The sequence below is a fragment of the Terrapene carolina genome, unplaced genomic scaffold, assembly GCF_002925995.2.
Source record: "Terrapene carolina triunguis isolate 2854851 unplaced genomic scaffold, T_m_triunguis-2.0 Scaffold179, whole genome shotgun sequence".
NCBI lineage: Eukaryota > Metazoa > Chordata > Testudines > Emydidae > Terrapene > Terrapene triunguis.
The window spans coordinates 8,772,092-8,797,319 of record NW_020664530.1 but is presented as its reverse complement, the minus strand read 5'-3'; the positions used below and the strand labels follow the sequence as shown (position 1 = coordinate 8,797,319).

The following is a 25,228-nucleotide window of genomic DNA, read 5'->3' as shown; positions in this document are numbered from 1 at the left end:
TGGCTGTGCCCCTGTCATGCCTATACAGAAGGGCTCAACCTATTTCTACATAGTCAGAAACATATTTCCTTTATGAAACATTTGCAGGTGTCAGGGAAGGCCATTTAATACATTAGGTTATGACTAATCAGCTTGGGAAAAAAAACCCAGATGTCTACCACCTAGGATATAATAAGAATAATCTTTCCTGTCACTATTAGAAACTTGTTACAAGGTCTCAGTGCAGTGCTGTCAATGTTTAATAGCCCACTTTTTAAAAGGCTATATACCTAGAAAATATCTCTGAGATTTTACAATTCCCTTTCAAAGTCACAGCTCAGGTGACAAAGGTGACCAGCTAAATGTATGGAGAATGAATAGATGTTTCTTTTCTTACTGTGTGTGAAACAGGAGGGGCAGCTCTTCTTAAAATGAAAATGAAACACAACACACAAATAAACACAGGTCAGCAGCTAGTTTACTAACACACATAAGCAGACTTCCCTGTAAAGTAGATATATGAAGCTAGTGATCAGTCAGGAAATACTACAGACCAGTGGCTTGGTTCAGGAGTGGTCCCTGATAAGTACTGGAAGAGAGTCCAAAGCATAAATAAAATATCTTTTCAGTTCTCTCACTGTTTTCTTGTTCTCATATTTACACTATAGTATTGGTGCTAAATGCTTATGACACAGCTAAAATACCTACTTGAGTTTTGCCTTTTGAGTTTAATATATTGAATAAGCATGTAATCTGAAGGGCCACTATGTTAACATGTACTTAAAATTCCAGTTAACACACACAAATAGATGTGTCATTTCAGATGCTTATATTTTGGTGCCTAATAGTTTTGCTTTCTAAACTAGATTTTGCAGGCTGTTTTTTCAATTAAGTGACCTAGATTTTGTTTGAGTTTTCTGTTGAAGAGTATTAAAATGGAGTGAGCTATTAGCCCATAAAATCAGCTACTGTGCACATATACCTACTTTTTCATTTATTTTCTAACATGCATTTTACCTCTTTTTTCATGTTACAGACTTTCATGATGTCTCAAGTTTTTGCAAGGTAAAGTATTTTGTCAGAGAATTTTTTTAACTTTATTGTAGCACAGATGCAGATAATACTGGGTCAGCTTCAAAGAATTTTGAGCTGTATATGGCTTTCATGATTTAAGGAATAATGATCTCTGAAGGAAGCCTGGAGAGCAGGTTGGTTTGTATAGATTAACCTCTTACATCATGTTCCCTGAGATAAGAGTCCCATATGAGTTGCAAACACTTGACACACAACTAGGTAAGTTAAATATAACATTATAGCAGTGACTTTGAATGTTCTGACTGTGGGGAATTTAAGCCAGTTCCCTAACATACTATAGGTTTTGTATGTGTACTATGTATACACGCACACACAAAAAAAGACTAAATTGTCACATAACTTTTATAGAATAAACATAGATTTTTCAAAATACTCAAAGAGCGTTTAAAAGACGTAATTCAGAGCAATGATGTCATGTGTGAGTTACTATGTGAGTTACGCTATTTCTATAAATGGTAAATAAAGGCTGCAATAAGAGATTTAAACCAAAAAGAGCTGCTTTTTTAATTTTTGTGTTTCTGTCAGTACTGGGAGAAACAAAATTTTCACGAACAGGAAAGTTCTAATACTGCCAGAAAGGCAGATTTGACGTTTTTCAAAATGTATCTTGTTTATATCAGAGTAAGTCCAAGACATAGTTCAAATCCCAATGAATGAACTTCCTGTTCTACCGCAGTTGACATACAAGCAGTAAACTATGTAACATTGCCACCTACTGGCAAAATAAATGACCTGACAACTCTTCCAATCTTTTGGTTTCAACACCAAATCAGCTTTATGATTCATGGTTACCATTCACATTTTCATATAGAAATGAACAGGCATACAAATATACTTACTTTCTGTATGCTACTGCATGTACAATGCTATCAGCTGAAAACTGTGGAGGACTCCAGGGATTTGCAAAACAGCTGTTTGAAATTTCTGCAATGGCCTCAGGGACTCTTTTCTGAAGGACAAGTCCCAGATGGTAGCCAGTTGTGAGATGTGTGTGCACGCACTTGTATGGGGGACTCTGCACCTGAAATCTGCTACACTTAAGCTTTGTCTATACTGGGGAAATTCTGCAAAAGTTTCTCATCATTGCTAGCAGTTCAGCTCCAGGACTAGTGGGAACACTGGGATCCCTAGCACAGACAGCACGCCTGGTGCCATTTGCCTTTTCAAAAGCCAAGTCAATTTACTATGCTCTAATTTACCTGGTGCTTGAAATGTACAGATAAGGCACCTGTGGCTGCCTCAGGATTAAAGCTGCTATTACCTACTGAGCAAAAACCATATTAGCAACGATGGGGAATTTTTTCTAGACAAGGGTTTATTATATTGACAGCACTTATGTAGTAACAACCTGTTTTGGTTTAGTTTGTGAGACAACATGGAGCAACAGACATTTTAAAAGCACACATTCAAGGACCTCAGAGAATCCTTATTAATTACCTTATCATCATCCTCACATGTCATGACATTGGAGAAAGGTATCTCAGCTTTGAACATCTTACGACAATGCATGAGCTGGACCAGCAGGTAGCAGACTGTTTTGAACTTCATTCTTTTGGCAGGCTTTATGTCTGAGAGAATCAGTCCTGGAAATATCTGTCAGGCAATTAAAAATATGAAAAAGATACAGGTTTACATACATATAGACATACCTACATACACATATCCCATCCAATGATCAGAATAAGCATGAAAATATTGTGATCAAACAATATATTTTATTATATGCCATATTTTCTTAGGGGTAGAATACTTCTCCTTTTTATATCTAGTATATAGAATATGTTTAACAAATTATCTTTAAGCACAACAGAACTAATATTTAAAAATTGAGTTTCTATAGAAACTAAGAGTATTAAAACCCATTAGCGACTGATGTAGAAGAGAGGCATTATTTGTATTTCTTCTTCTACTTTATATTCATTTGATTTAATAACCATTTTCCCCATGAAAATAAAAGCAGCACGTAAGAAGTATAAGCATGAGTGAGCTTTTCTGTTCATTCCTTTTCTTTTTAGAACATTCCTGTCATGTTCTACTTACCTTCACTCTCCCATTTTAGCAACTAGAGTTCTGGTTCCAGGATACTCGCACGCATCCATGGAACCATGATCAAGCAGGGAACCGGGGGACCCAACTATTATACCCCACATCTTGCTTCTTCAAAATTGGGGACATTGAGCCATGGAGCGGAATTCTGGGGTGAACGTTTATGGGTCCACTTCTTTCAGCACAGAGGACCCGGATTCAGAAAAAGCACTTGCTTAACTTTTAAGCCTGTGTTTAACACCCATTGACTTTGATGGAATGTAAGATATGCTTATGTGCTGGTCTTAGATTAGAACCAGGGCCAGAACCCCCTGATCTATTTTCAGGAGCCATGCAACCTCCTCTGCTTGGATTATTTATGCTTTTGGCATGTGTCATCTGTGAAGGAGGATCTGTGAGAATTTTGAAAGGCCACACTACCTGCCAGCACTGTAACACAAAGAAGTACTGTCACTCTGATCAAATTATTATGCACCTATTTTAGGAGCAAAAGTGAAGAGACCCCGAGTTTGGTGCATAGTGCCCAGACACCTGAAACATATTCTCAACCCCAAACAAAGCTCAGATCTTTGTCCTTAGGAGCCAAGGAATATGGCCACTGAAATGAGTAAAAAGGATTTGGTTTATAATTGCCATTAAGAGTCGAGAAGTATGATGGTTGTTTACTGCAGCATTATGTGTCTACCACATGTTCACAACTGGGAGTTGCCCATGCCTATCAGGATTTAGGGAAACAATCCCTTACTTCACCAAAATCATTTCTTCTATAGCTCCCCTCTACCTACACCAACCATGGGAAATGTTAGAGAAATTTTTTTGGACAAATTAAAGGGAATCCAACAAAGTGATTCAGAGGAGCGCACTGCAGATGAGTGAGAGTCCCAGCATACATGGAGGGCTGCACTTCTCTATCTTGATAGCACAGATCCAATGTACTATGGCCATGTGTCAGCCAGATACAATACACTAAATGGAAATGTCATCTTGGTCACTAAAAGTTCTATCCATAAGAGAAAATGTTTGGTCCAAGCTTCCATTATTTGTTTATATCACTTTTTTGGGGAGTGCTCACTTTAATGGTTGGCATTTAGGGTTTGATATCTAATGAACATGATGCAACGGTGTTGACTACTTCATTACATCAAATCTTAATGAGCAGGGTAGAAAGGAGGAAGTAAATCAGAACTGTTTGCTCAGATACTAGGGTGAACATGTACATACTTGGTTATCTGAATTTAGAGAAACTGGGACAAATTTTCTTCAGTTATACACCCTATATTCAACTTCAGGACCAGTATTCAAAGAGAAACTGCTGAGCTTCAAGTATCAGAGGGGTAGCCGTGTTAGTCTGAATCTGTAAAAAGCAACAGAGGGTCCCGTGGCACCTTTAAGACTAATGGAAGTGTTGGGAGCATAAGCTTTCGTGGGTAAGAACCTCACTTGCGTCTGAAGAAGTGAGGTTCTTACCCACGAAAGTTTATGCTCCCAACACTTCTGTTAGTCTTAAAGGTGCCACAGGACCCTCTGTTGCTTTTTGCTGAGCTTCAGTTCATTTGCAAATTTGACACCATCAGATCAGGATTAAACAAAGCCTGTGAATGGCTAGCCAACTACAAAAGCAGTTTCTCCTCCCTTGGTGTTCACACCTCACCTGCTAGAAGAGGGCCTCATCCTCCCTGATTGAACGAACCTCGTTATCTCCAGACTGATTCTTGCCTGCATATTTATACCTGCCTCTGGAAATTTCCACTACATTCATCTGACGAAGTGGGTATTCACCCACGAAAGCTTATGCTCCAATACGTCTGTTAGTCCCACAGGACTCTTTGTCGCTTTTTACACACCCTATATTATACACAGAGTAAGTCAGTGTGGAATTTGGCTTTATATCCAGATTAAAATATGTATATTTAGGTACTGAGAAATGCATTGCATTTTATGGTGCAATACAGAGCTTTTCCTATTGAGTTGTGTGGGTACTGTTCAGAAGACTACATGTTACACTGCGATAACCAAACACAGAAATCAATTAGTCTGTTTAAATATCTGCATAACATTTTAATTAATGTGTGACACAACCTGTTATTAAATTTAACAGGAAAAATATTCCTGAATGGGCACAATTAGTGTATTGTGCACTTGAAGGATGATTAAAGTAGATTAATACTATCTGCATTATACTGCACATCTGATAGTACTTCAATTTAAAGGACAATAGTTTACTGTGCATGCTATTCTGCTATATAAGGAGTTGATTATGTTTAGGTTAGAAATAGTGAAAAAAATCTCTCTTAAGTGGCTTCCCATATAATCTCTCAGTTGAGGAATTTCTGGCAAGTGACTCACTGCTGGAAAGCAATATTCTGCCCAAAGGACATTGTATAGTGACATTCACTTCACTAAATATCTTGAACACATTCCTTAGTTGTTCATACCAAATAAGATATTTTTAGGCATAGATAGCCCTTAGGTCAGTATATGGCAAATGGGATCTACCTTCAGACCAATGCTCTTCAAGGCCCCAAGCTAGAACATAGCCTTTGGGTAGCTAGTTGTGATGTTACGGATTAATCCTATCATGTTTTCTTAACACATCCATAGCTCTTCTAGAAATATGAGTATTTTGCTGCATGCCTTTCTCTAAACCCAACAAAAAATGTAGCAGCTTTTTTTTTTTTTGCAATTAACTCCAATATTTTTGCTCTATGTTCCAAGTCGCAGTAATAGAAAGGGAACATATGGAAGGCACTAGGTGAAATAGATCTTAGCATCACCACTGGAGCTCAACTCCAAAACAACTAGTTCCCTTTCCTCTGTCTGTCAGACAAGGTCAGACCTCTCACCTGGAAGTCACATTGAGCAGATCAGTGATTTTGCCACACATCTTGATTTTGGGGGCCATATTAGGCTGATTCTGAGTTGATCTTCTAGGTAAAGAACGAGAAGCTCCTTTGCACCTCGGAGTACCCACAAAAGAGAAACTTTAATATAGCTGGGTGTGCTAATGGAAGTTTCCGCTAGCAGAGCTAAGAGGGCATGTATGAGAGAGAGTGGCAAGAATAGGGCCATGGTCTCTCTCTTCCCCTGGAAGTGCTGGGAGGAGGGTGCTTTGGAGAGTACAGTCTAAACTTCCTTCAGTGTATCAAATCTCCTGTGAACACTCTGCTTCTGTGACTGCCCAGAACCATTATGACTAAGGTCTGGTCCACACTAACCCCCCACTTCGAACTAAGATACGCAACTTCAGCTATGTTAATAACGTAGCTGAAGTCGAAGTACCTTAGTTCGAACTTACCGCGGGTCCAGACGCGGCAGGCAGGCTCCCCCGTCGACTCCGCGTACTCCTCTCATGAAGCAGGAGTACCGGCGTCGACGGTGAGCACTTCCGGGATCGATCCCAGAAGATCGATTGCTTACCGCCGGACCCGGAGGTAAGTATAGACGTACCCTTATAGAGGAATAATGTCGCCTGACAACTTTGCTCAGGCAGTGTATCGCCTCCCTTTCCCCAACCTGGCTCTCCCTCAGAAGAACCCTCATGTGTGCAGATAATTTTTATCCAGAATTCCAGAATTTATAACAGCTTCTTTAATATATCTTCAAAGCAGCAGATGGAGCAAACTGTTTATTTACCAGTCATTAGGCATTGTTAGGCTCCTGCTATAACAGAGACACATGGTCATTGCCAGGAGGGTAGTATTACCTTTTTATGCCACACCTAAAAAAAAAAAAATAGGCCATCCTTGACAGGCATCCCACTGAACTTGCTCATGGCCTGCTTTATTTTATTTTGGCACTTCCTTTTTAAGTGCAGCTGAACTGATGCCTGTTCATTTGCAACATAATTTTAGGAAGGGTTCTTTGTAGTAACATAGCCAGCAAATCAGGATAAGAACAGGGATGTTCTATCAGACCCCTACAAAAGGCAGCCAGCCTATTTACAGCTTTGAGAGTGCATTGAAGCATGTGGAATACAACAATCATTGATTAAAATTCTGAGAAAACATCCCTCTGTTTGCATCTCTTGTAATACTCTGGTAAAGGATCCACTGGTGCTTATCTAGGCTCCTCAGAAACAGCATCAGACTGCAGTTCATTTTGCTATGGTCAGCTAGGGGCATGAAAAAAAAAATCACAGAAAAGGAGGTACCGTTGATATTCAAAGTGCATTCACAGAACGCTTCCATGCTGTATTGTATGTGTCTCTCTTGCTTATGCCTTCAGGTAGTCAGGTCTGAGCTTCTTGGTATTAGCATCTTTCCTGTTATTACTTGCAAGTTACTGAGCTTTCCTGTGGACTTTTTTTATCCTGAGATAAGTGAGCAGGTTTGTTCAGGTTTGTCTTTTCACAGCTATGGTAATTAGCAATTTTTAGACAACTCTCTCATATGCCATATTATATTTATTTGTAATCATTTCTTTACTAATATACTAAAGTCCATTTTACTTAGTGGTGAAAGAATACAACTTGTCTAAGAAAGAATTCTCCATAGTTCAAACCAGTTTACCTACCTATCCAACACAAATACAGCAAATATTTCTAATGGTTGCAAGTGTTAAAAGATTGCTGGGAGACCAATAAAATAGATACAACCATTCTCTAAGCCCCTCACCTCTCTCGTCTCCAAGTGCCACATCTTTGGGGAGTAAAATAAAATGGGAGCAACAGAACATAAAGCAAAGGACAAACCCCACTCCCACTGACAGTGATGGAAAACCTGGAATAATTCCAGATTGGGGGCCATCAGACTGACATATGTGCATTTCTGTTCCTAGCGCCATTCACAGTGACAGCAGGAGTGATATGTGAACCTGGCAGACCAGGTCAGATCAGGGCCATAGGCCGATTCACTTGTGTATTAGTGTAGATCGAAGAGAGTAACGTTTTCAACTTCATGAAAGCTAGTGGAATGTTACTCGTATTGTTTTCACTTATCTGTTTCCGTTATAATGTAATAAAACATTTACATTGTATATGCCCATGTAACTCAATAACCCAAAGAAATCTTGTGAAATGCTAATTACCGAATATATCAGAAAGGGTGCTAATTCTAAAGCAAATGGCCATTGTGATGATGACTGGAGGTCAAAAGACTAAGTGCATTCCTCACTCACCGTCATCAAAGGAAAAACCTACATGGGTAGAGACACAGTCAGCTTGCTTTCTGTGTGAAGATACCATAAATATGGATTCAAAGAAAGATCCTTTATCTTTGACAGTTTGGACTTTTACAGGGAAGTGTACCAGACGCAAAGCAGAGATCCCTAGAGACAATTTGGGTACCTTGAAAGACTTTTGGGAAACTGGCAGTTTATTATATCACTGCTACCATTTGGAGTTACAAACTGTGATTCACCTGTAAATCTATTTTACCTGCTTTAAACTCTCAATAACTCTCATTTTTTGTTCTTAGCTAATAAACTTTTAGTTAGTTTACTACAGAATTGGCTGCCAGCATTGTCTTTGATGTAAGGTCCAGAGTACCAATTGATCTGGGGTAAGTGACTGGTCTCTTGGGACTAGGAGAAACCTGATGTGTGATTTTTGGTTGAAGGGACCTTTTATCACAAAGTCCAGTTTGTCTGGGTGGCATGACAGGCTGGGGCCTAAGGGGACTGTTTGTGACTCTGTGGTAAGATTGGGATAGTGATCCCAGAGTTCACATGTGGTGCTGGCTTGGTGAAATCTAATTATAGAATATACTACCAGTTGGTGCTCTTGTTTTCTGACAATCTGCCCTGAGGTAAGCACTCAGCTGTGAGCCACTCCAGATAGCACAACACCCTTATCTCTTTCTTTGGTCAGTGGTAAGCTACTTCCAGTGCTAGTTGTGTATTTGGTAGACCTACAAATAGTGCTCTTCATTGTTAGCACATTTCTGTGCACAGTTTTTGAATTAATACAGATACCCTTCAGTGGAAGCTTTGAACAGTAATTATGTCCCTTCACTACGTCAGATCTGCAAAAACAATGATCAGAATGTTCAAATCTAGGTGGCTAAAGTTAGGCATTTAAATTCACATTTAAGTGCCTAAATAAAAGTGATCTGATTTTTCAGAAGTGCAGGACACCCATTTCTCCCACAGACAAGCAGACAACGGGAGCTGTGGGTGCTCAGCATCTCTGGAAAAAAAAAATCAGACCACATAATTAGGTACCTAACTATGGATTTAGGTGTCTAACTTCAGGAACCTGAGTTTGAACATTTTGGCCTAATGTTTTGGTTTTGTGGTCTCCTCTGCTTGTACAGAACACAAGCCTTAAAAATTTCACCTGTGCTGCTGGAAGAGAGTGTCTTTTCTATAGGGACACACTGTTATTCAATGGAATTCACCTTCCTGCAAGGAAGGATATTGCCAGCAAATAAAGATAGAAATTTAAGTCTCTGTTAGTATACAGATGGACATAAAAAAAGAAAATAACATGGCTGGAATGCTAATTTTAATCCTTTTCCTTCTCTCAATTTATTCTCTCCCCCCCACTCCCCGCCCCATTCCTTTTTTATTTGTTTACACAATGCTGACTAACAATTTTTCCTCTCATTAAGTTCAGGGGTTTTGGGGGGTTTTTTGGTTAAGAGGAGTGAAAATCTAATCCCCACCATGGTAAAGTTTCTTTGGTTGGTCTGACAAAAACAACAACAGCCTGCTGTCAAAAAACCTATCCCAATAAGAATCATACACATCAAACAACCTACACTTGATGAATAAAAGTCACTTGAAAGCCTTTGCAATATAGAATGAAAAGCATCCAGGGACCACATACAGAAAACCAAATGCACTTGCTAAATCTGAAGAATACAAGCTGCTAACAATGATTCACTGATAAAAGCTAAATTGCAAAAACCACGCAGTAATTGTATATTCTGCCTGTTCTTTGACAATGCTATCACTCTTTGATATTGAGTCTTAAATTCTATTTTTGGAGGCAGCTTTACAGGGAGGCTACCAAAAAAGTATTGGTAGGCTAGCTGAAGTGATATTTTGGGGGTACAGGGATATGAGACCCCTGGTATGTCCTATTAATTGTTTTTACTAGAAGATGGAGCCATGAATGGAAGGGTGGAGATCTGAGGGTCGGGGATACCATGATAAAACTTGAGTTCGCTACCCCCTCATACATGAATTCTCAGTCTTTTTCATACTGATATCCCACACTCAGGTACCTGTAATCCATCCTTTGTACTGGTTTTCACACTGTAGTGGGAATTAGCACAATGCTTTAGTGTCTACTTTCAGTATCTTTTTATATGCACAAGTGTCTAAGGAAACTGTTTCAGATGAAAACCAGAGACAGAGAATGAAAGCAGATTCCTATTATATTTGGATCCAGCAGAGGAGATAGAAACACAGCTCTCTGCTGTGCTCCCTTTATTGTTGTTGCAGCAAAACTGAAACCAACATGAAAGTGAGGCTTTGCACTGGGTGGGATAGGGGAGTGCTCAAATATGTAAAGGGACAGGACATCACTTTCGTCCACCCTATTTAAAATTTTCCCCCCAAATATACATACATTTGTGTGTGTGGGTATATATATAGGCTATATAGTGTTTTATGTTAGCCATGTAAATGCTGATGATGTGTGTGTGTGTGTGTGTGTGTATATATATATATATATATACATACACACACACACACACACACACACACCATCATTTACATGGCTAACATAAAACACTATATAGCCTAACTAAAAGTTGTGGGTAGACTACCAGAGATTCTCAAATGGCAAGGAATTATACTGCCCTGAAATAGCAACTCACTGCCATATAAGATCAGGCGCACCACTGGTTTTCACACTCTCTTGGGATAATGGGGTGATGGTTGTGTGACAGTGTCCTGAACAACAGGAACAGTCGGTGGTAAGGAATCTAGTATGGCTCTAGTATGGAATCAGCTGTGATCCCTTTGGGTGCAGATGCACCTCTCCTCATATCATGGTGTGAGCTGTGGTGCGAGCTGTGGCAACCTGCTGCAGTAATCTTTGCACCAGTCAATACAGCTGTCCCTGACACAGTGAAGGGCAGTTGGAGTACATACAGATCAATAAGAGAATACAGTTCTGTGGGGGGAAAAACACAGCACATAAAATGGCACATTTACTTTGTCAGTCCTTATGTCTGCTTATTATAGCGCAGTCCTAGCTGAAGCATACTGACAATATATCCCCACTGGTTCTGGGGGCAGAGTTAAGGTTGCGTGGCATAGCTTATGTGTACTGTAACTCTGTATTTCCTGGGTTTTAGATATTTAAGTACAGGTGCACTCGACATTCAGGAAGTACATGGTCATACTTAACTCTGCATTAATGACATTTTGGGGCAGTGAATAATCAAGGTTGCCTAACGTTTTCCACTGTAAGACTCTGTTTTCAGTTACTTATAATTTTCCCAAGTTTTAACTGTGTGGACTGAAATTTTCCATATGGGGTGTCTGCCCTAGGTCGAATATTTTTGGAAAGTTTGGACAAGTTCAACAACACTGGTTCAGTCATTTTTGAGAACAGGGTTGGAGAAAATACATTGTTTTGCCAATGTTAATTTTTTTTACAACTGTTTAATTGATAATCTCTAGCACCCCATGCTTTGCAGTAGAGACTTTAAATTTGGCTGGGGTCAGAGAGATGCGTTTTCCTCCTGTCCCTGTAAAAATCCACCCACATTTGGCAGTTATAAGCCTCTGAAAATTGCCATTTGCACATGGCTAGTAGAGGTTTGCTAGAGGCTGGCTGCTAAAGAGTATCTGCATGCATGAGCATGCTCCATCCCAAACTGGCACAGATGAGCAGGATTTTCTGTGCAATTTTCTTCTCTTAGAGGCTATAGTGCTGGACACTGGAACTGAGAGCAGGGAGACTCTCTCCACTGAGCACTCAATGCCTCCTGATGATCCAGGCAGCCTGGAGGAGGAGGAAGCATCCCGCATCAAACGCAGAGGAGGACAGGACAGGCTGAAGTCAAAAGAACGGCCATACTGGGTCAGACCAAAGGTCCATCTAGCCCAATATCCTGTCTTTCGACCGTGGCCACTGCCAGGTGCTTCAGAGGGAATCACCAGAACAGGTAATCGTCAAGTGATCCATCCCTTGTTGCCCATTCCCAACTGTTGGCAAACAGAGGGTAGGGACACCATCCCATCGAGATAAATGGGGTCTGTAGTTTTTTGTGTATTACTGAACTTAGAGTGTGTGTTGTCATTAATGTATCATATTCCACAATTCATGTTATGCGGCCTATCGTAAAATGTTTATTTTGGGCTTTGTGGAAAAGTGCTAATACAGAACATGCTTTTGCGTGAGTTGGTAAACTGTTTGTAGTGAATAAGTGAACGGACATAGCCCGTTTTTACTTTTTGTGAGTTATCTACAGACAGGCTTTGTTTTTTACAAATATGCTATTTATTCAAAATTGTTTGGTGAATGCTTTATGCAAACATATATCAGCCTATCAGCTAGTCCAAACTATTTGATTATATCTTCAAATATTTACTATTCTTCATTAGTAGTGTGTGCCTGGTCATCTAAGTCACCAGGTGTTTGTATTTCTGGTCTCTGACAGGATGACAAAGTGTTCTGAACAGGAGATTTTTAAGATGGTTACCATAATCAATTCTGGCATGAACTTTTGCGCAAACATACATTTGCATGAGTACTTCCCAGACTTCCAGCTTCCCCACAATGAATATTTCATTTTCTTTCTGAATGTTGATTGAAAAAAAACAAATGCTAAACTTATTTCATATTGTTTGCACATCACAAAATAAGCCGCATAATATCACGTTGATTTCCTCTTCCGCTTCCCTAATTTCTTAGAGCCCAATCCTGTAATCTTTGTGTGTGTCACTCCCATTGAAGTCAATTGGAGTTTTATGTGAAGATAAATCTCACAATGGCCTAAACAGAACATTTCAGTAAAATATCAAAAATGTTTGTGTTCTTCACATAAGAATGGGAAATATACTGAATGCTGATAGAATCTGAAGTCTGCTCTGTGCTGTTTGCTCTATGCTATAATAGGCAACATTTGCTCTATGCTCATTCCCAGTGGCGGCTTTAGAGTTAGTTGGTCCCTGTGCACAGCTTCATTTTCCAGGGCACCCACTCAGGACCCAGCCAAGAAAAAGAACATTCTCTCTTATCTCCCCCCCCCACATTTTTCCTTCTTTTTTTCTTCATCCCCCTCCTATATTATAAGTAATGGGAAGTAAATGAAAATAAAGTGAGGTTCCTTGATTGGGGCAGGGGGTTGGGGGTGCAGGAGGGGGTGTGGGCTCTGGAAGGAAGTTTGGGTGCTGGATGCGGGCTCTGGACTGGGATAGGGGGTTGGGGTATGGGAGGGGGTGAGGGGTGCAGGCTCTGGGAGGAAGTTTGGGTGCAGGGTGCAAGCTCTGGGCTGGAGCAGAGGGTTGGGGTGCAGGAGGGAGGCGGGGGGGAGGCGCTTAAGTCGGGTGGCATGGCTCCCAAAGCGACCGGCACACACACCCTTCCGGCAATGGCTCCTAAACGGGGGAAGCCAGGGGTCTCCATGCACCCCCGCCCGCAGGTGTCACCCCCGCAGCTCCCATTGGCCGCAGTTCCTGGCCAATGGGAACTGCAGAGTCGGCACAAGGGCGGAGACTGTGCACAGACACCCCACCATCCCAAAGGGCCGCAGGGATATGCCGGCCCCTTCTGGGAGCAAAGTGGCGTGGAGGAAGGGAGGCGGAGCGGGCAGGGAGCCGCCTTAGCCCTGCTGCTGGCACATCTCTGTGCGCCTCTTGGGTGGAGGGGGGCAGCGGGTCTCCGTGCACTGCCGAGGGTGGGGGCAGCGCACGGAGCCACCTCCCACCCCCTGCCAGGGGCGCGCAGAGATGTGCCAGCAGCTGGTCGCTCCCCGGCAGTGGCGTGGGGCCACCAGCCACAGCATGCAGGCAGCTTGCCTGCCTGAGCCCTGCTGCGCCGCTGGCCGGGACTCAGGGGCAGGTTGTCAGATATTTGTCCTGCATTTTGGGGGCCCCGTGCCACCGCATGGTTTGTTTCATGGTAAATCCGCTCCTGCTCATTCCAAGCTGAACAAAACCATCAAATCAGTTGCAGATAAGATACATCAAACAACATGCATTGTTTAGTGGTGAGAAGGCATAGGGCTCAGTACAACATACAGGGACAGATCCTCAGCTGATGTAAACTAGCAAAGCTCCAGTGAAGTCACTGAAGCTACACTGATTTACGCCAGCTGAGGATATTGCACTGTGTCAAAAACAGTGTTCTGATATCCTTCTGAAGCATCAGAATTCTATACAATCTGTTTACTTTACAGCCACTCACTTAGTGACAGGATTGCGACTGCAGGAAGTTTAAAATCACATCTGTTTATGTTAGATGAAACAACAGTGTATGACAGTGATGTGACAGCCATCAACACTTCTTCTGCAGCTGCTGTCACACAATTTAAAATGAATCCCAGGTTACTGAATTTCTGCCTGTTACATCATGAGTCAAAGAAATTAATTGATCACCTTTTGAGCTATCAAATGTAATTGTGGTTTATAGTAAGTTTTCCTCAGAGGTGTACTGTAGATAATTGCTCTGGATCTCTCCAACACTCAAGCCAGCTGGTAAATTTTAAGCATTTAGTGCTACATATTCCAAAAGATGATCCCAAGGTGTCTCTCATGGAGAGGAATCCTGCACGTAAGTGTTTTGAACAGGTCTCTCCTAAAACAAACAATTATTGATTTCCTCTCTATTTGTAGATACGACATTGGTAGCAGGGTCCATCTAGCTCTCACTTCCTCCTGTCAGGAATCCCAGCTGCTGAACACCAGAGAGATTAATGAGGGACAAGGAAAGATCCTACGCCCGTTCACCTGGGAATTTCTGATTGGTTACAGTCCCACTGAGTGACCACAACTAATTAGATATGAATAGGCTTTTAGAGGGAGTTGTAGGGAGGTTTTGCTGAGATTTCTTGAGAGTTCCATATTCATATGGTGAGGAAGGAGGGAAAAATGCTAGCCCTTTCCCAGAGAAAATGGGAAAAATAAGGGAAAGACGAGACAGAGAGAGTAGCCATATGAAGGAATCTGACTAGTCACAGAAAGTAAAAGGAAGGAGATCTTTTTACAGTAGGGTAAGTTGAGTATAAGCCACTGAGGGATGAGAGAGCCTAATCAGAGAAGGGACTGCAGATCAACCAGGAAGATAACGGCTCTTCAGAATTTGAAGAGAGGCAGTTAGCCAGCCTAACGTAAAGGGGGCTGAGACTTGTTAAATGCAGATGTAGACTAAGCAGGCCTAGCGAAATGTACAAGTATAAGCTAAGCAAGATTCACTCACAAGCAAGCCAAAACCCATGATCCCTGCGATGATAAGATCCATATACATTGACTTGCTGCCCGAAAACGAAAACAAAAGGGAGAAAAAACAGGAATTGGTCACTGACCGGAAAGGCAGCAGGAAGAATCACCTGACACACCTCACCCTCAGTTATGAGCATGTAGAACTGTCACAATACCAGGCCTGAGTATTGAAGGACCTGGGATACTCATTTGCATGAGTAGGCCCTTATATCTGTGCACAGTCCTACAGAAATGAATGGACTTTCCACAAGAACAAGGGCTCTTCTGCACAGATCCCTTCGCAAAATCAGGGTCTTCATTGTAATTCCCTTTTAGACAGTGCACTTAACTGTCTTGTGAATATACAGTTTTTACTGTTTCCCTATACTAATTTCAGTCACACTTCATATTAATAGAATATTTTAAATGATTAGTAGATGTTGTAAGCATGTTACAGAAATGAGTAGCATGCATTATGGATGAACATTAATGTTATCCTATCAGAGAGCAGTAATAACTACCACCTGATTTAGGTGACCAGTCACACACCACAAATAAAGAATAGCAAATAATCAAAGGCAATTCAAATTGTTTGTTAATAATCCATAAGCACATTAGTAGAAGGTGTTGCAGACAGCTGTAAGGAAGCCATTCACCTGTTGGTCTCTAACAATTCATTACAATTTAATAACTATTAATTAAAACCTCCACGATGTATTTATTAACCCTTTATAAACTATTTATAAATGTACATTTGTATTTAAGTATGACCATTATAATTTTAGTATCACTTCCATGGGTATAACTCCCTCAGGTTTTTTTTACTGGTGTTCCACAGAATCATTTGGCCTCTTCTGTTTTTCGGGGTTATCTGTCTTTCCCAAATGGTACCGAATCAAGCAGGAGAGCTTAACTAGTCAAAGAGTGACACTGATGGCATGTACTATCCAGCTGACCACAGAAGTTGAGACTTCCTGAGATAACTTTTTGTACGTTTCTCCCCCCCAGGTAAGTCCAGAGTTGGCCACTGTTCAGCCGTCTGGTAAACTATCTGGACACATTACATCATTAAATGTTTGTTGTTTTCTTAGGATGTGAGATAATGAGGCTTTTTAAGAGGCATGAAAAGAACTAATGCAATGGTTACAAAGGAAGTATACCTAAGTCTGTAACTGTCTCGATATTACCAAGACCAAAGACCAAACCTCATAGATGCAAATGTGCCAACTATACAGCTGGGAGCCAGCTGGAATCCATGTTTCAGCTGTACAAATGAAGCAATGATGCCTTGACTAACTGGCTCTGGTGATTATGAAGACCAGTGAATCAGAGAATGCAGTCCGGTGAAACAAAGGAAGTTAGTCACACACTAAAATTTAATTTTGAATGCAGAACAACATTAGAGTTGGAAGAGTATAAGCCAGGAAAGTTACGAGGGTAATTATCAGATCCAGAGATTTAGCTGGGGCTGATCAGACAAACTGAGCTCTTGCAGGGAGCTCCACTGCTGTTAGGAACTGGCCTGGAATTTTCTACAGGGAGCTGAAGTACAGTAACATCAGCAGTACCTCAGAAAGGCCAAAAACATCTTTATAACTGGGGGTGTCCCCATGTGTTTCAAGTTGAAAGCTCAATAATTAAGCCAAAATTTTAATTTGACTTCAGTGGGAAAGGTCCGAGTTCAGCACCATTGAAAATCAGATGAATTATTTAGGTGGGTTTAGGAGCCTAATGTTAGGTCACCAAGTTTGAAAGTATTGGCTATAATGCTTGCTGATTAAAAACAACAACTATAATTAACCAAACCCTATAATGTAATCTCATGCTTCCATGGAAATAATAATTGTAACGAAGCAAAACATAAAATAAAAAATGACTCAGTGGCTGCTTCCAATAAGTCCCTCTCCACTTGCTAATGTGCATTTTAAGTCAATAATCACACCAGACCTCTAGAGTTGGATGTTAATGGGCCTCATATAAAAGATTAAAAAGTTGTGAATATTTTATAATCTGTTCTCATTTAAAGTGCAACTGGTACATGAAAGGGCTTTCGTGTGTTATTATTCTCGTTCTTGGCTTACAAAATCATCGTGACGATAGATCATTCCGAAAGACCAGATTTTGAAGGAAGTGGGGAATATATCTTCCTCTTAATTAAAACAAAATATTCCAAACTGCTCCTATTTACCTTTCAAATTGAACAGATTCTTGGCCATCTGTTGCTGATAACATTGATTTTCATTCCTCTTGGCATCGTACCTGCTAAAGTCAGTTCATATTAATGTCAGAGATGATGCATAAAGAATAAAAAATGTGACCATGTTTCAGCTATTGAGGCTCAGGAGGAAGGAATACAATATTAAACCAGTGGACATCTGAACTCAGCTAAATGTATCAGATTTTGTCCAAGCTTCAGGGACTGTCTTCCATTTATCTGTCTCTAGAGATTTCGTGGTTGATTCAAGAGGGGTGGGGATACTATGTGCTTTGTGTTGAATGTAAAGATAATATAAAACATTTTTAGTCAATGTTTTATGGTCCAGTGATCAATATGCAAGTATACAATGACTATGGAATGGTTTGATATGCTGCAATGAACTGCAAAGTGACACATTGATTGATCTGTGAGCCCAGTGTAGAAGTCAGTCGATACCAGTAAAATTCATGAAGTGTTTTTCTGCCAGTTTCACAGACACTCCATTGATGCATACCAGAGAGCTAATGTTATTAGCTAAGTTGTACAGCAACATCTGGCACTTCCATAAATCAATCAGTGACACAATAATGGGGAAGGTGCCATTTGCTTTTTGCAGCTGATGACAAGCTAATCATTAGCTTCTCGCTATTCAACACACCCCTTGCAAATATAAAGAACCGTGTGCTCACTTATTATTAGCATCCTTGCAATTAAAATGCATGTTGACCTGGTTACCATAATATTTAAAATGGTTTCAACTCATAAATTTTGCTTTGCCAACTCCTCCCTCCTTTTTCCATTTGTCTCTGTGCATCAAGTTAGCTTGCTCTTCTCCTTTAAGTCCCTCCTAAAAGATCACTTCTTTTAGTTAAGACTTCCTGCTTCCAAACCACCACCACCATCATCATCAATATAATAAATTAGAGATATAATGCTCTAGAAGTTATATTACAATAATGGAGGGAAAAAATCTATAACCAAGAAGCAGCATTTCTAGCCTAAACAATTCCTCCTCCTGCCCCTTCCTGTGTCTCTACATTGTTTAATTTAGGGCCTAATCCTGTTTTTATGGAAGCCAAAAGTAGAACTCCCTCTAGCCATGGGAGCAAGATCCAGCCCCTTGGTGTAAAGGGGCACAAACTTCACAGCAAGTTTATATTGGACCAACAACCTTTACAGAAAAGGCCTCTTAGGAAACATAGGAACATAGGAATTGCAATATTGGATCAGACCAGTACCTCATCTAATTCAGTAATCTCTCTTCAACAGTGTCCAATATGCTTCAGAGAATGTGCATAACCCCTACAACCACCATCTGAGATAACCAGCCCTGAAGGAAAGCTTCCTCCAAACCCCCTTTACTAAGAGGGTGGCTAATGCCCTGAATTGTGGGGACTTATATCTCTTCCACATCTCTTGTTTATTTTTTTCATATTTGCTCTTATGAAACTCTTGGTTACACATATAAATGTCCAGTGCCTAAGAAAAACTTGTTAGGATAGACTAAGAGGGTCAGGTGTATGGAGGTCTGTGTTCTAAGTTGTCTGACGTGGTGTGACAGGGCGCACTCGCCCCGCACGGAACAGGGAAGGGTTCCGCACTGAACGGGGAAGGATTAAGGCTAAATTGTGGGCTGAGGAAGCCACATCCCCTCAACTCTACTGGGCATGCTCCAAATGCACCAGTATAAAAGGGAGCAGCTCAGCTCAGTTGGGGCTGACTGCCGGAGAGGAAGGGCACATGACGCTGGCTCCAGCCAAGGATCAGCCGAAGCCCGAGGTCATGAGAGCTGGAGATGCCACAACGCAGGCAGACGTCAGGCTACCCACGGAGGTCCCACAGAGTCCAGAGTCGCCGGGGACAGCACAGACCAGGGAACCCAGAGACAGCCGAGACGCCAAGACCGCAGCAGCAGGAACCACGGTAGGAAGCAGCCCAGGGGAATCAGATAGTGGCCCAATTAGTGAACCGGAATATTGAGTCAGCATGTTTCGGTTGGACTACCCCCACTGACTCAGTGGCATGTGCTCCTGCCACTACCAGGGCCCTGGGCTGGAGTCCAGTGGAGAGGGACGGCCCGGGTCCCCTACCTGGGCTGCCACCATCCCCCTTTCTGGGCATGGCTGCCCCCTTCTCTGATTGAGGCCACTTGGCCTCTAGGCCTTACTGCCCTGTGAACAGAGACGAATCAATTGACTAGCCCCTACTGCCCTATTACAGGGGAAAACCTATTGACTCTGGCCACTGTGCTGCACTGACCTGCTAACGGGCAGATGCAGAGACGTTGGTCCCCAGGCCTTGGTGCCCTGCGGACTGGGGCAAATCCATTGACTTTGCTCACTAGGTCTTACTGCCCTGTGGAGGCAGGCGAATACATTGACTTTGGCCACTAGGCCTCATTGCCCTGCTAACAGAGGCGAGTATATTGACTTTGACTATGGAGACATAGAGGCAGGTTATGCACACCCTGCCCCTACACCCTAAGGGAGACGAGGCGCACTCACTCTGCACTAGATGGGGTCCCCCCAACCATGTCACAGGTGATAGAGAATGTGGGCAACACCCCAGGCCTGAGGAGAGGCCTAAAATAGTAGATCTGAGGGCGGTACGGGTTCTTCCCTTGACATCCCTAGCGTTCTAGTTACCTGAAATTAGTAGACGCCAGCATGGAATTGGACAAGGTCTTGAAATGGCTCCTAGAAAGCCAGCAAAAACAGGTAGCACAACAACAGCAGCAGCAATATGAACAGGTGTTGCAACAGATTACTAGCCACCAACAAGAGTTGGCCATCCAGCAGCAAGTCCAACAGCAAAGGCGAGTCCAACAAGTAGCGGCGTTATCAGGGACAGTGGGATACCTTTCTAGCCCATTACTTAACGGGGCCAGCCCAGGTGGCCTATCGCAACCTTGACCACCAGGACGCCGTGGACTATGAAAAAGTGAAGGTGTCCACACTAGACCAGACCGATATCAGCCCCGAGACATACCGCCAGTGCTTTAATCAGAAATGGTACCCTGCAGGGGCTAGGCCACGAGCGGTGGCTCAGTGTCTCCGGGACTACACTTGGCGATGACTAAAGCCTGACAAGCGGTTTGGTGCTCAACTGGCAGAAGCGGTAATTTTGGAACAGTTCACCCAAATCCTCCAGAACAGGGGGAAGGAGTAGGTGCATAGAGACTGCCCTGTAACGCTTACGGAAGCGGTTGGACTGATGGAGGATTACTTGGTGGCCGAAATTACGGAATCCCAACCCCATAAGATGGAGGAACCTGGGCGGAAAGACCGGCCAGCCAAGGGAAACCCCTCCCGGCCCCACTGGGAGGACTACAACTCCTGTCGAGAGCCCCGACCAGGAACACTGACATGAGTCTGAAGCCGACTGCTATTCGAGACCTTACACGGTGGGATGAAAGCCCACTCATCGGAGCCAACCCGATTAGAATGGACTCGCTACCCAGAGGGGCCGAGACCGTTGTTATGAATGTGGTCAAGAGGGGCATTTCCGACACGATGGCCCCTATATGGACTGCAATTACGGGCAGCTCTGGGTAGCCAGCTCCTGGGCTCGGAAGAGGGGCCCAGAGAAGCTCCAGGTCCCGGTGCTCATAGAAGGGGTTCCTGCAACAGCACTGATTGACTCTGGCTGTAGCCAATCTCTCATCCGAGGCGACCTGGTACCAGACCTTGAGCCAGACGGGTCCCCCATCCACATCCAATGCGTCCATGGAGACCTACATTTGTATCCTGCTGCCCGGGTGATGCTGGAGATATACCACCAAAGCACGGCCCTCTCAGTCAGGCTTGATTCCTAAGCTGGCCTATCCAGTGATTCTGGGGGCGGGACTGGCCGTGGTTCCTAGAACTACTGCAAGAGCCCTCTCAGTACCGTCCGACAGGAGAAGACGAAGGGCCAACAAAAAAGGGGCTACTTGTGAGGGATCGGGATGCCAACCCAGGGGAAGGGCCCTCCAAGTCTGCCATGATCTCGGTGCCCCCGCCTACACCAACAGACTCCTCCGTCAATGATGCACGAACAGAGCTTGAACAAGATGGCAACTTTATCTGGGAACAATGAGAGGACCCTACGCTTAGTCATGCCTGGGAGCAGGCTACCTCTAGAGATCAAGAGGGGAGGGGTGCTCCCCAAAAAACCCCAAGGCCCATGCTTCAAAATATGGCATGACCACCTCTATCGCCTGGTGGAAGAGCCACATACTAGAGAATTGCTTCGCCAGCTGCTGGTCCCTCGGAGGTTGCGCCAGGGTCTTTTACACCTCGCCCATTTGGTGCTCTGGGCAGGGCACCTTGGAAGAGAAAAGACCCTCCAACGGGTGGTACGGTGGTTCTTCTGGCTGGATATCCACCAGGAGGTGAAGAATTATTGTGCCTCATGTTCAGAGTGCCAATGCATGGACCCAAAAGGAGTGCTGAAAGGGCCCCTCATCCCCTCCCTGTGGTTAGGATCCCCTTTGAGTGAATAGGACTTGACTTGGTAGGCCAACTAGACAACAGTTCCTCTGGCCACTGGTATATCCTCATGATAGTGGATTACGTGACATGCTACCAAGAAGCAGTCCCATTATATGGACTGCCACGCCCCCTAAGATAGCCGCTGAGCTCATCGAGGTCTTTGCACGGGTAAGGATACCCCACAAAATCTTAACAGATCAGGGGACAAACGTGACTTTCCGATTGATGGCCGACCTCTGCCATCTCTTAGATATATGAGCCCTCAGAACTTCCCTATACCATCCCCAGACAGACAGATTGGTAGAATGTTTTAACAAGACCTTAAAGAGCATGCTACGCAAATTTGTGGAAGAGGATCGGCAACATTCGGATACACTACTCCCAGCCTTGTTTGCCATATGGGAAGTACCCCAAGCATCAACGGGGTTCTCCCCCTTCGAACGCTTATATGGAAGACCACTCTGTGATATCCTCAACCTTCTGAAAGAGGGCCAGGAAGGGCAAGAGACACAGGCGAGGGGGGGTTGTCCATCATGTGATATAGCTGCGGGAGAGGTTTCAGATGGTAGGGACCTTTGCCAGAGAAAATCTGAGGCAGGTGCAGCAGATTCAGGCACAACAGTGTAACAAGGGAGCCAGGCTGCTGAGCTTTGAACCAGGAGACCAGGTCCTAATCCTGCTGCCCTCAACCGAATCCAAACTATTGGCTAAGTGGCAAGGCCCCTTTGAAGTCACGTGGTAGACTGGGCTGGTCAATTATAAGGTCCAGCTGCCAGGCTGGCACCACAGGACATGCACGTATCACGTCAATTTGCTAAAGTCCTGGAGGAGCAGGGAGGCTTTACTAATCACACCCTACACCCCTGAACCAGAATTAGGACCCTTGGTTGATGAATCCTTTGAAGATGGGCCAATGTTGATAGAAACAGGACTCGTCCAGACCCAGAGAGAGCAACTGCAAAGACTCCTGTGGTCCTACCCAGATGTCTTGTCGGCTCATATTGCCACCATACCAGGACAAAAGGTACGCAACCTCCACCGACCTCTGCCCAAGAAGATGTAAGAACTGGAGGTCATGCTGGATATAGATTTGATGGATATAGATTTCATAGCGAGTGGCAAAGCCCAATAGTCCGAGTCCTGAAACCAGACGGGTCCATCCGGTTTTGTATTGACTTTAGAAAGGTGAACAGTATATCCTGATTCAATGTCTACCCGATACTGCGGGTCAACGAACTCCTCGAGAGGTTACTTTGGATCTCACCAAAGGGTATTGGCAAATCCTTCTGACCCCAAACTCACGCTCAAAAATGGCCTTCCCAACCCCCTTTGGCCTGTATCAATTTATAACCATGCCATTTGGGCTACATGGGGCAGTGGCCACCTTCCAGCGACTCGTGAATCGGGTATTACAACCACATGGGCAGTACACCACCGCTTATATCAATGACATCGTCATATATAGCACCAGCTGGGGAGACCACCTTCAACACCTCTCTAAATTCATACATGCGCTCAGGGAGGCTGGACTCACGAATCCAACGAAATGCCACTTGGGCAGAACGAAGTAACATACCTAGGTTATACTGTTGGGAGCAGAGAGCTGTGACCCTTAGTTGGGAAGGTACAAGCGCTGCAGAACTGGCCCATGCCGACGACAGAGACAGGTTCAGCAATTCCTTGGCCTAGCCAGATATTGCCAGTGTTTTGTACCAGATTTTGTGAATTTGGCGGTCCCCCTAACTGACTTGATGAAGAAATCACAATCCCAGAGAGTTCAGTGGTCTTGGGAGTGTGAGGCAGCCTTTCAGGCATTAAAGGAACGGCTGACCCGGGAGCCGAACTTGGTCCATCCCAACTTTCAGAAACCCTTCATCCTGCAGACGGACGCATCGGAAGTAGGGATCGGGGCAGTACTGTCTCAAGGAGACACCAGAGAGGAACATCCGATATTATACCAGAGGCGAAAACTGTTCCCCGGTGAGACCCGTTACTTGACTATAGAGAAAGAGGCCCTAGCTGTCAAATGGGCCACAGATTCTCTACAGTATTAGAGAAGGGTCAGGAAAGCACAAGTGCCTCTTCTTTGCACACAAGCCTGCTCTTCACCCCCCACCACATCTCAATAGATCTGGCAGGGGGCAGAGGAGGGGAACAGGGATGGGGGAGCAGAGCTTTGGGAAGGCTGTGGATTGGAGGGGGGGGGATACTGAGGGCATGTGGGGACTGTGGCTGAAGTGGATGAATGAACAGGGGCAACGAATCTGAGGCCTCAGGAGCAGCTCAGCTCATCAGGAGGAGGAGAATGAACACACTGGGCAGAGTATTGAGTATTTGCTGTGCTACCCTTTTAAGATTTGCTCTAAGGCGCTTGAATGATTAGCAAACACTGATGCAATGGTATATGGACTCAAAACCGGGCTGGCTAACTCTAGCTTCTTCCCCTGACCTAGATAACTAGGCCTGTGCTGTAGAGCTCACATGGCAACTTTTTCAAACTCCCATGGTATGTTAGGTCAATTATGGGTGAGTTCATTTCACTTACTTTTCTGCTGCAGGCAAGACATGACTGTAATCACTATTTTTGCTGCTTCTATCCCCTGGGGACTCCTTCAGGCCTAGTAAATGGGCCACTAGTATCACACATTATTGTAGGAAGGGTTAGGGGAGCATGATTGGGAATGTAAACATGTCCAAATGTGGACATGGGAGAGGGGAGAACAAAAAACAAAAACAAACAAACAAAAAGTACAAAGATGGAAGGTTTGATGTTCAGAAATGCTTATATAAAAGAAAAGAGGGAGAGAAGAATGAACTTCAGTCACTGGGGTGATATTTTATCACGTACTATTTGACAGTACAGTTGCACGGTTTGAATGAACCATCTGCTTTTCTGACAGTTCATACTTAAAAGTAGATTATTTTTCAGAGAATGATCAATTTTCAGAACTAATCATGTATGATGTCCCCCTCCCTCCAAAATAAAAGATCCTATTTTCACGGACGGTTTGAAGAACTGTTAATAATTAAGACATTACTTGCAGAGTTGTTGTAGCTGTGTTGGTCCCAGGATATGAGAGAGACAAGGTAGGTGAGGTAATACTTTTTATTGGACCAACTT

At 43.3% G+C, this 25,228-nt stretch overlaps 1 protein-coding gene across 1 annotated transcript in view; it reads right to left on the bottom strand.

Moving 5' to 3' along the window:
- Positions 1-25,228, bottom strand: part of LOC112107988 (adenylate cyclase type 1) — a 215,664-nt gene that overhangs the window by 42,896 nt on the left and 147,540 nt on the right. Inside the window, exon 9 of the mRNA XM_024201932.2 lies at positions 2,512-2,667. Within this exon, the coding sequence (XP_024057700.2) occupies positions 2,512-2,667 (156 nt within the window). The remainder of the gene's footprint in view (positions 1-2,511; positions 2,668-25,228) is intronic.